This window comes from Lampris incognitus, chromosome 6 (genome assembly GCF_029633865.1).
Source record: "Lampris incognitus isolate fLamInc1 chromosome 6, fLamInc1.hap2, whole genome shotgun sequence".
In the NCBI taxonomy this organism is placed as follows: domain Eukaryota; kingdom Metazoa; phylum Chordata; class Actinopteri; order Lampriformes; family Lampridae; genus Lampris; species Lampris incognitus.
Window position 1 is genome coordinate 42,225,433 of NC_079216.1, and position 12,132 is coordinate 42,237,564.

A 12,132-nucleotide genomic window follows, 5' to 3' on the forward strand; every position below is an offset into this window, starting at 1 on the left:
TCCTCTGATACATGTGGAGTCGCCAGCCGCTTCTTTTCACCTGACAGTAAGGAGTTTCGCCAGGGGGACGTAGCACGCGGGAGGATCACGCTATTCCCCCCAGTTCCCCCTCTCCCTCCCGAACAGGCGCCCCGACCGACCAGAGGAGGCGCAAGTGCAGCAACCAGGACACATACCCACATCCGGCTTCCCACCCGCAGACACGGTCAATTGTGTCTGTACGGATGCCTGTACGGCGATCCTCGTGTTGGTAGACAATGGAATAGACCGCTACATTACCCAGACGCTGGAAGGACATTTAAACAGCCACCATTTCCATTCCTGCCGCTCATTCTTTCGAACACCTTGCCATCAAACTCTCTGGTCCAACTCCCTTGGTCACTGTCATTATCTACCACTCCCCCAAGCCAAACCCCTCTTTTCTCTTTGACTTCTCTGATTTTCTGACCCAGCTATGTGCCATCTAACCTTCTGTTCTCCTCCTTGGTGATTTTAACATTCACATTGATAACACTGACTTTAAATCTGCCATAGAATTTCTGGAACTGCTACTCAACATATCATCTTCCCCACTCATAGCCGTGGTCACATCCTGGACTTGGTCTGTTCCACTGGTCTCACAATACATCAAAACTCCAGCCTCAACCCCAATATCTCTGACCACCTGGTAATCACCGTGGACATTGACATCCCTATCCCCATCCCAAAAGTCAAACGCATAATGTCCTTCATAAATCTCAAATCTATCTCCCCCTCAGTTCTTTCTGCCTCGCTTGACAGTAAAATACCTGCCTCCCCTCACCCGCTGTCTGATAATGTTTTGGATTTTCCTTTATCCTTTTAATGGCCTCTTGCCCCAGCAACCTCTGGGGAGAATAATCCTCGGACAATTATTAAAGCAAACAGATAATCTTTAATGCATCTGCAGATGGAGAGACATAAGACTACATAGATGTTAGTCTGTGAGGATATGCTCTGCCCCTGAGCTGGAGATAGTGGTTTTTTATAGAACAGTCCGTCGCGTCATACACTATGTTTCCTGCATCAACTAAGGTGTAATCTGACAAAGGAAAGCAGGAAACATCTACGTTAATCGCATTCTGTGCCTCGTGAGTGTCTGTAAGTCTGTTGCACTTATCTTTGCTGTACCAGGCCGTTCCTGGGATGCGGCAACGGGGAGGCAAGCATGATAACAGTTGCTATGTGGCCCCATCGAAGGTACGCATGAGAACAATGGGTATGTGTGTCTGCAGTGAGTGAGAAGTTTCATACACACAGAGAAGTGGAAAACTACAGAGTACATACGGAGTGCATATGGAGTGGAACACTACAGAATACATACGGAGTGCATATGGAGTACATTTTGTACTCCACAATTATCCCTCCGATCTTGTCAATTATTATAATGACACACTCTCCTCCTGTCTTGATCAGCTGGCCCCCATCAAAACGAAAAGTCTCAATTCACATACTCAGCTCCCTGTCTGTGAATGTTCTCATTCATCCAGGTCATGGTTATATGTGTAAAACATCAGTACACAAAAGAGCCACTCATATCTATGGCTCTGTTAGCGACGGGCGTTGGTAAACATCGGATCACAAAGAGCCATGCATATCAATAGCTCTAACAACGACTCCTAGAGGATAAATTCTGAGTCTCATCATCAGCCAGTCAGACTAGCTTGGTCTAGTCAGAAAGGCACGGACTGAGGAAGCCTCTTGGATGAGAAGCGAAACGTCTTCACGGATATATACCAAGTCCAGTTGCACTTGATTCAACTCCTTTGGATACTCAGCTCCCTGGTATACTCCTGAACTCCATCAAATGAAATCCCGTAAGCGCCAGCTCGAAAGACTCTAAGAAAACTGGTTTAACGGTGCATCTCCAAGCATACACAGACTACCTTCAACAATACAAAGACACTCTCATCACAGCCCAGTCCACCTACTATTCACACCTCATACACTCTGGCTCCACCAACACAAAGGCTCTCTTTTCCACAATAAGCAAACTTCTCAAACCCAGTGACAATACCTCCAATTCCTTCACAGTTAACAAGTGCAACTCTTTTATTCTATTTTTCCAAACTAAAATTGACACCATCTACAGCAATCTGACCACCTCCCCTGCCCTCTCCACCTCCCCACCTGCCCCCCTCCCCCTTTACCAATCAGCCCCAGTCAAAGTTCTCCCTTGATCAAATGTCCAACCTTAGGGTAGGAACGAGAAGCTCCACTTATTTTCTAGATCCCATCCCATCCAATCTTGTTAAGGACTGTCTCCCAGCTATCTCCTCACTTACCACAGAAATCATTAACCCCTTCTGCTCTGATTCAGTCCCCCATACACTTCAGCTGGCTGGTGTCACCCCAATCCTCAAAAACCTTGACTCATCCCTGATATCACGAGCAACTTCCAGCCCATCTCCAATCTCCCTTTTCTGTCAAAAATACTGGAACATGTTGTTGCCTCCCAACTCAAAGCTCACCTTATCTCCAACAACTTGTTCAAACCATTTCAATCAGAAACAGCCCTCCTTAAAGTCACCAATGACCTCCTCCTCTCACACTCTGGCCACTTCGGCATTCTCATCATCACTGAGCTCACTGCAGCTTTCGGCATCATCAACCACGCCTTTCTTCTCTCCTACCTTGAATCCTCCCTCACTCCTGTTCTCTAGAACCTCCACTGGCTCCCTGTCCCACAACGAATCCAATTCAAAGTCCTTTTCCTTACTCACAAAGCCCTCCATAACCAGGCCCCCTCCTAACTCACCGACCTGCTCCACTACCATATTCCTTCCCGCAGCCTTTGCTCCTCCAATTCCAACCTCCTGTCTTTGACACACAGGACCAAGTTTCGGACTTTGGGCGACAAAGCCTTCTCCTTAGATGCCCCCTGCCTCTAGAACTCTCTCCCCAAACACATTAGAGACTGCACTGATCTATCCATGTTCAAATTATTAAGCTAATCAAAACTCATCTTTTAGAATTGCTTTTAATATGTGATTAGTATTGTGTATTTTATGTTTTTTGGTGCGTTGCATTTATGTTCATTTTAACTTACTATGTAAAGCATCTGAGTTCTCTGAAAAGCACTCTATAAATAAAATATATTATTATTATTATTGTTGTTATTATTTATTATTACACAATATGTGCATATTATCCACTGCTGATTATGCAACAGTATATCTAAAAGATTGTGTAAAATTGTTCTTCCTTTAGTTTTTAATTTAGCCCTCTCTCTCTCTCTCTCTCTCTCTCTCTCTCTCTCTCTCTCTCTCTCTCTCTCTCTCTTATTATCCATAGGTGTTGGAGGAAACCTTGTTTCCATTCAGTGTAGTCGCATTGCTACTGATTTGCACTTGCATTGCTCACCTGGAGAGGTCACCAAAAATCATAACTGCTGCAATAGCTCCTGCCATACATTCTGTGGCTCTGGTAAAGATGTGTCATGGCTACAAATAAATGATTTAATCATTTAATTCATTTAAAGATGTAGCAGAAGTGTTCATGCTGTCTGTGTTCCTGTTCCCCCTCCACCCATCCACACCATGTAGCTCGATATGTATTTTAATTATCATTGTTTATTTCTTTACTTTTTTGTGGCAGGAGTGAACCATCGATCTGCTCAATTGCTACTCCTTTTGGTGATCCCTGGTCAACTGCTCTTCTTATACACCATTCACCTGATGAAAGGAGGTCACACTTATCCCACTCCTGTCTTCATAATTATCTTCCTTTCTGCAGCTCTGATTCAGGTAAGTCAGGCTCATAGTCATGGTTATTTCTCTCCAAGCTCTTTGGTATTGCCACATACCTGTCAACTGCCTCATGTTGCCTCATGAGGACATGCTCCAGCCAGCTCTTCCAGAGACAGAAGATCAGGAAGGCACTGGGCCCAGATGGTGTGTCCCCCTCCTGTCGTAAAGTCTGTGCTGACCAGCTGGCCCCCTTCTTCACACTGATCTTCAACAGATCACTGGAACTGTGGAAATTCCCCTCCTGTTTCAAGAGATCCTGTTGTGGTTACACCGCCCCGAGCTGCCTCCCCGGCACGTTCAAGCCACTCCCCCAGCTTGGACATGCCGGAAACATCCGAGCGCTCGGCTCGCGCTCTGAGGAGACGAGCGCTGCACTGCACCAGGTGTTTGCCATCATCCATCAGGCACACCTGCGGCAATCAGGCAGCCCTCTACAAGAAGTCTCCCAGAACACCACTCCGTGCTTCGACCTACTGAACCCTGCGGTAAAGCTCTGACAAGCCCTCCAGCGTTCCTTACCTTCTTGCAATTCTGTTTATTCCCCAGTGTCTTATATTCGTGTCTCTCTGTTCCCTCCCAAGACTCCCCCTCTGCGACTTCCACGGCTCCCCGCGTCTCCCTCGTCCCCAGCGACCGTCACGTTTTTCCCCGGCCCTCTCCAGCGATCTCCCCCCTTAGTCCCTCTACCTGGACCCCTCCTTTCGGACTCGACTTCCTGGATCTCGGACCCGGACTTCCTCGGACAACCCCTTTTGGATCACGCACTGGACTTTCTTGCCAGGTGCACACACATTAGTCAACACCTCCTGGTCATTTACATACCGCACCACACATAGGCTAAAAACGCTCACACATATCCATGCAAACCACTGGACACCACACATAGTTTATTCACACATCCCACTAACAGAACGTTTTTTGCACCATACATTCCCCCCACTCTATTCCATTTATTATTTGGCGGCAGTATTTATCTCCCCTCCTTGTTATTCCCCTCCCCCAATAAAACCGCCTTTTTGGATTTTGAAGTCATCCTGTGTCTGTGTGCCTTGGGTTTCGCCACACGGGTTGGGTATGCGCGAGCATAACAGATCCACTATCATCCCGGTCCCCAAGAAACCCCGTATCACGGGATTAAATGACTACAAGCCCATTGCCCTAACGTTTGTGGTCATGAGATCCTTCAAAAGACTGATGTTGGCCCACCTGAAGGAAATCACAGGCCCCCTGCTCGACCCCCTGCAGTTTGCCTACCGAGCAAACAGGTCAGTGGATGATGCAGTCAATATGGTATTGCACTACATCTTCCAACACCTCGACTCCCCAGGGACATATGCAAAGGTCCTGTTGCATCTCTGTGTGTGTCGGAAAAAGCAGTGGTTCAGCCTGGCTTCGCCTTGTCATGGAAGTGGCTAGGCATCTCCTTCGAGACTGCCAGCCAGAGAGATGCAGTTGGCGAACGTATTCAGTACGAGGGTGGGTGTTTGAACTAAGAATAGGGAGCGATTGGCCACTAAATTGGGAGAAAAGGGGAAAAATCAGAAATAAATAAATAGATAAAAAAAACCTTCCTAACAGACAGGAGGGGGCTGGTGAGGCTGGGGAAAATCACATCCAGCACCCGAACAATCAGCACTGGCACCCCCCAGGGATGTGTGCTCTCCCCTCTACTCTTCTCCCTCTACACAGATGACTGCACCTCAGGTGACCTGACTGTTAAACTCCTGAAGTTTGTGGACGACACAACAATCATTGACCTTATCCAGGATGGTGATGAGTCTACATATAGACGGGAGGTTGATCAGCTGGCCCTCTGGTGGAGCCATAACCTGGAGCTGAACACACTCAAAACAGTGGAGATGTGACTGTGGACTTCACGAGGAGCGCCCCAACACTGCCCCCCTCGCCATACTCAGCAGCACAGTGAACTGGGCTCCACAATTTCCTAGGACCTAAGGTGAACATCCAACATAGACACAATCATCAAAAAGGCCCAGCAGAGGATGTAATTTCTCTGCCATCTCAAGAAATTCAACCTGCCTCAGAAACTGCTGATTCAGTTCTACTCTGCAGCAATCCAGTCGATTCTCTGCACATCCATCACTGTCTGATTTGGATCGGCCACCAAACAGGACAGGGACAGACAACAACACAGTTAAGTCTGCAGAGAAAATCATTGGTGCCAACCTGCTCTCTATTCAGGACTTATACACCTCCAGACTCAGGAAACAGGAAGGCAACATCACTGGAGACCCATCACACCCTGGTCACAACCTGTTCCAACTCCTCCCCTCTGGTAGGGGCTACAGAGCACTGTACCCCAAAACAACCAGATATAAAAACAGTTTCTGTCTGCGGGCTGTCATTCAAATGAATGCTTAACACTGTCAGATAAATCCAACCATTTTGTATATACTGTACTGTACATTTACGTATACTGGTACGCTCTATCGTGTACATCTACTTCAGGCATGTACGTAAGTAACCTGCTAACGTCTATTTCAGCATCTGATACACTATATGGACAAAAGTATTGGGACACACCTCTTAATCATTGAATTCAGGTGTTTCATTCAGACCCATTGCCATGGGTATATAAAATCAAGCAGCTCGCCATGCAGTCTGCATTTACAAACATTTGTGAAAGAATGGGTCGTTCTGAAGAGCTCAGTAAATTCAAGCGTGGTACTGCCATAGTCATAGGATGCCACCTGCTAGCTATTCCACGGTCAACTGTAAGTTGTATTATTGAAAAGTGGAAGCGTTTAGGAACAACAGCAACTCAGCCACGAAGTGGCAGACCACATAAAGTCACACAGCGGGGTCAACGAGTGCTGAGGCGCATAGTGTGTGAAAGTCACCAACGCTGTGTTGACTCAATAACTGCAGAGTTCCAAAATTCCTCTGGCATTAACATCAGCACAGAAACTGTGCGCCGGGGGCATCATGGAATGGGTTTCTATGGCCGAGCAGCTGCATGCAAGCCTTACATCACCAAGCACAATGCCAAGCGTCGGATGGAGTGGTCGTGTAAAGCATGCTTCCACTGGACTCTGGAGCAGTGGAAACGTGTTCTATGGAGTGATGAATCAAGCTTCTCTGTCTGGCAGTCTGATGGATGAGTCTGGGTTTGGCGGATGCCAGAAGAATGTTACCTGCCTGACTGCACTGTGCCAACTGTAAAGTTTGGTGGAGGAGGGATAATGGTATGGGGTTGTTTATCAGGGGTTGGGCTAGGCCCCTTAGTTCCAGTGAAGGGAAATCTTAATGCTTCAGCATACCAAGACATTTTGGACAATTCTATGCTTCCAACTTTGTGGGAACAGTTTGGGGAGAGCCCTTTTCTGTTCCAGCATGACTGTGCCACAGTGCACAAAGCAAGGTCCATTAAGACATGGTTGGGTGAGTTTGGTGTGGAAGAACTTGACTGGTCTGCACAGAGCCCTGACCTCAACCCCATCGAACACCTTTGGGATGAGATTGAATGGAGATTGTAAGCCAGGTCTTCTTGTCCAACATCAGTGCCTGACCTCTGTCGTGGATTTTCCTTTATCCTTTTAGTGGGCCCTTGCCCCAGCAACCTCTGGGAAGAATAATCATCGGACAAATATTGGAGCAAACAGAGAATCTTTAATGCATCTGCAGATGGGGAGACATAAGACTACATAGATGTTAGTCTGTGAGGATATGCTCTATCTTGAGCTGGAGGTAGTGGTTTTTCATAGAACAGTCCGTCGCGTCATACCCTATGTTTCCTGCATTAACTAAAGTGTAGTCTTACAAAGGAATGCCGGAAAATGATCATGTTCTGTGCCTCGCGAGTGTCTGTAGGTTTATTCTTATCTTTACTGCCCCAGGCCGGAGAGGCCCTCATGTTTTAGTGGCCATGTGTGTCCGCAGTGTGTGGGAAGTTTCATACACAAAGAGAAGTGGAAAGCACGGCAAAGAGAAGGCACTCATGATATAGTGGCCATGTGTGGGTATGTGTGTCTGCAGTGAGTGAGAAGTTTCATACACACAGAGAAGTGGAAAACTACAGAGTACATACGGAGTGCATATGGAGTACATTCTGTACTCCACACCTCACAAATGCTCTTCTGGATTGTTATGGCCCTAGTGCCGTGTGTCTGTAGTTTTCCCTCTCCAGGTGATGCCCCGCCTCCTGTGGAGCTGCTGATTGAGCCCAGGTGACCCCAATTCCTCATCAGCTGGGTATATAACTTGGAGAGAGACACCCAACAGTGCCAGTGGGCCATTGTTGATAGCAGTGTGTGGAGAGAGATGGCCAGTCGGCTGTTGTTGCCAACCAGAGAGCCAGCTCTTGTGTTTAGACTCCTTGAGAAGGAGGGTAAAACTTATTAGTGTTCTTGGTTTCGGTTTGTTTGATCTGAGTTTTTGTTAAAGCCTGGTTAGTTAAGAGCCAGCATCTTTAGTTGCCTGTTTATTCTGTAGTTTGACTAAAAGTTCATTTTTGTTAATAAATCTAATTTTACATCTGGTTCCGCCTCCCACCTTTCTTATTCCCCCGGGATACTTTTATTTTCTTTGTTGCTTCCTCTCATCCCCTGGACCTTTAACGGGGAACGTAACATGGATGAATGGACAAAAATTCCCGCAGACACACTCCAAAATCTTGTGGAAAGCCATCCCAGAAGAGTGGAAGCTGTTGTAGTTGCAAAGGGGGGACCAACTCCATATTAGTGCCTATGGATTTAGAATGGGATGTCATAAAAGCTCCTGTAGGTGTAATGGCCACGTGTCCCAATACTTTTGTCTATATAGTGTATATTCTCTGCGCCATTGCAAGACAATAGTAGTTGCTAGCTTACATGGTGACTGAGTTAGCCAGAAACTCTTTAACAATATAAAAAATACAAAAGTCGCCTCTAGCTCTCACAATGATCAATAATGAAAAAGTAACAATTATCAACACATGTCTCTAAGTATATAGTGCGTTGTGTATGGTAATTGCCTTAAACAGGGGAAACAGTGAGGGGAGAGAGATGAAGAAACCAGCACAATTTATCTGTATTGAGTGAGAGAGAGAAGATTGCGATTCTCCCTACGGGAGCCCTGAGGCATTAACAATAGTTTGACACACAATTAACCTAGATAAGAACCTGCATTACCTATTTTTACTAATTACACTTTGGCTGCATATTCTTCATGGTAATAACCTTGGCAGCATAGCCAAAATAACAATGAAGTTATGTTGTGAAAATGGAACACAAGGAATACAATTGCGTAGCTCTGAAAGGACTAGGATTAGGTTTCCTGAAAAATATAATTATTTTCAAATTCTTATCTGCCACACTTACACCCCCCACCCCCTTTCTCTCTCTTCCCATCTCTCTCTCTCAGGTCTTTTGTTTGCTCTGTTTAGCTGACTGGTTGGTCCATTGCCTGTGGCGGAGGGGTAAGGACCCTGACAGTTACTCCATTCCCTACCTCACAGCCCTGGGAGATCTTCTCGGGACTGCGCTCCTCTCTCTAGCCTTTCTTTTGCTCTGGTGCCTTGGGGACCCTGGCAGCACTTAATTTGAATGCTCTCATATTATAAACAGAAGAAACCACTGTCAAGAAAAATTGTCCAGTGCCCTTATTTTTAAAATGATGTTTTCTAGTTTGGCTGTGTTTATCCTGTTATTTTACTGTACAGCACTTTCTAACTTGGATGATAATAGTGCTGCTTCTCTATTACAACTGTTTACCTTTGTGCTATATTTGTTGTTAATATGCTATTAGTTAAATATTCACTTCACATTTACAATTAAAGTGATACTATAATTGAATGTGAATGATTTGGTTACATCTAAGTTGATTTGCTTTTTTTAATAGTGGTACTATTTATGCCCTGATTAGATTAGATTAGATTCCTCTTTGTTAAAATGCTAAGATTTTCATTGGGAGTGACGAAGAAGGACAGGATTAGGAACGATTATATTAGAGGGACAACTCAGGTTGGATGGTTTGGAGACAAAGCAAAAGAGGCAAGATTAAGATGGTTTGGACATGTGTGGAGGAGAGATGCTGGGTATATTGGGAGAAGGATGCTGAATATGGAGCTGCCAGGGAAGAGGAAAAGAGGAAGGCCAAAGAGGGGGTTTATGGATGTGGTGAGGGAGGACATGCAGGTGGCTGGTGTGACAGAGGAAGATGCAGAAGACAGGAAGAAATGGAAACGGATGATCTGCTGTGGCGACCCCTAACGGGAGCAGCCGAAAGTAGTAGTAGTAGTAGAGATTAGCAGAGGTAGGACCAAGTCATTGTTTTGCAAGTCACAAGTAAGTCTCAAGTCTTTGCCCTCAAGTCCCGAGTCAAGACAGGCAAGACCCGAGTCAAGTCCCAAGTCAAGACCAACAAGTCTCAAGTCAAGTCCCAAGTCCTACCGTTTGAGTTTCGAGTCCTTTCAAGTCCTTTTAACAACAGAGAAATAATATTTACACAGATCATGTACGCTTTTAAGATCTGTATTTATTTATCAAACCTTTTTTTGCAAGAACATTGTTCAAACACATTTGAAAGGAACAAATACAAATGTAATTTGCACAAAAAGTGCTGACATTGTATTTCCATAGCATATTGCACTATAACTAGTTGCACAGCAGTTTCTGTCCTGTATTGTATTGATCTCATATCATATTGCAAAACCGTTTTCACCTTCAACTAGACAGGTCTTTTTGACTCCTTTCAAAACTTAAATCTAGCCTTAACCTTTTCCAAACAGGTCATCACTTTAAAAAAAAAAATCCTCACTCCCCAAAAAATTATCCGAATTATCACTTCTGAAAAACTGCACCGACTTTCTGGAAGTGTCTTCATTTTTGAAAAATTTCCTTAAGATTCAAGTGTCCTGACTTTCCAAAAGTGTTTGTTTCTGTCTCAAAATATCCTAATTTTTGTAAAACAGTCTTCACCTTAAAACTTAAATCTAGCCTTAAACTAAAAACCATGTCTTCACCCTCAAACAGGTATTTGGATGAAGTGAGGATCACAAAAACCGTCCTCCAAAAAATGTTACTTTTCCAAATGTGTCACCACTTTCTAAAAAACATTTTTCAGTCTTTTTAACTCCTTTCAAAACCTAAGTGTAACCGTAACAATTTCAAACATGTCACCACTTTATAAAAGATATCCTCACTCCCAAAAAATGATCTGCATTCTATTAAAGTTTCCTAACTCTTCAAAAGTGTTCGTCTTCATCACAAAATATCCTCAGTTTTGCAAAACAGTCCTAATTTTTTTAGTTTTCAAACATTTTCTCTAAAAATGTCTTCACATCTTCAACATATCCACACTTTCCAAAAACTCTCCTTCCACTCCAGCGTGTTCACATCCTCCGTTACGGTCCTCACAGATATAGAAACACACACAAACATAAATCTACATGTAATATATTCACGCCTCTATCAGTTCCTGTTGCTCCCTTGATAAAAAAATCTTTGTATATATATATATATATATATATATATACATATATAAGTATACACACACATGGAGGCTAAACCGCTAAAATAATTGGTATGCATCCATAAAGAGACTGAGACTGGTGTTTGTGTGTGAATGTGAGTGTGTGTGTGAGAGAGAGCGAGAGAGCGAGAGAGAGAGAGAGAGAGAGAGAGAGAGAGAGAGAGAGAGAGAGAGAGAGAGAGAGAGAGAGAGAGAGAGAGAGAGAGATTGGAAGAGGGGGGCGTGAGGGCAAATACATGAACATAACAATGAGCAGGGTTGTGCTTTTCTATGTCAGGGCCCTATGCTGCATTGCATTTGCAAAAGATCAAATTGGCCAAAAGTCTGTCAGTCATTTGTGCATGATGGGGATGTAGTATGATGCCACCATGGCTGAAAACTCACTCCACTGGAGCACTAGATGCAGGCACCGCCAAGACTCTGATGGCCACTTGGAAGAGTGAAGGAAGAGTCTTCATGTTCAGTGCCCAGAACAAAAGGGCAGCCTGTCCTTCGGCTATGTCAAGGTAGTGACTTAGCTGTAGTGCTGGAGTGGTCCCAACATCCTTCTTCTGCCTCTTATGGTATGCAGCAAACAGCCCTTCTCCTTCTCCAAGATCTTCTTGCTCTTCTTCATCAACCAGAGGCACACGTTGCTCAGTCTCTGCAGCATCTTGCAGGATCAATTCTGGCCAAACATGTAACAGCAACAGCAGAAACAAAAGAGCCCTTATTACCATTGATGTTGGTGATAGTGTTAGACTGAAAAATGTAATTATTGTTGCAGTCAATTAGATCAGATTATGAGGAAAAATTTTGCATTAAAGTCAATAATATTTACCTTTAACTTGTTGTACCACCTCTGCCTTGATGTCACGATTGACCAGCACATGGGGCTCCACCCACAGCAGAGAAA

At 44.7% G+C, this 12,132-nt stretch overlaps 1 protein-coding gene across 1 annotated transcript in view; it reads left to right on the top strand.

The window, feature by feature from the left end:
• slc41a2a (solute carrier family 41 member 2a) overlaps positions 1-9,580 on the top strand; it is a 52,985-nt gene extending 43,405 nt beyond the window's left edge. The window contains exons 8-10 of the mRNA XM_056282411.1: positions 3,313-3,444; positions 3,616-3,764; positions 9,129-9,580. Coding sequence (XP_056138386.1) covers positions 3,313-3,444; positions 3,616-3,764; positions 9,129-9,305 — 458 coding nt within the window. The 3' untranslated portion in view covers positions 9,306-9,580. The remainder of the gene's footprint in view (positions 1-3,312; positions 3,445-3,615; positions 3,765-9,128) is intronic.
• The last annotated feature ends 2,552 nt before the right edge of the window (positions 9,581-12,132 follow it).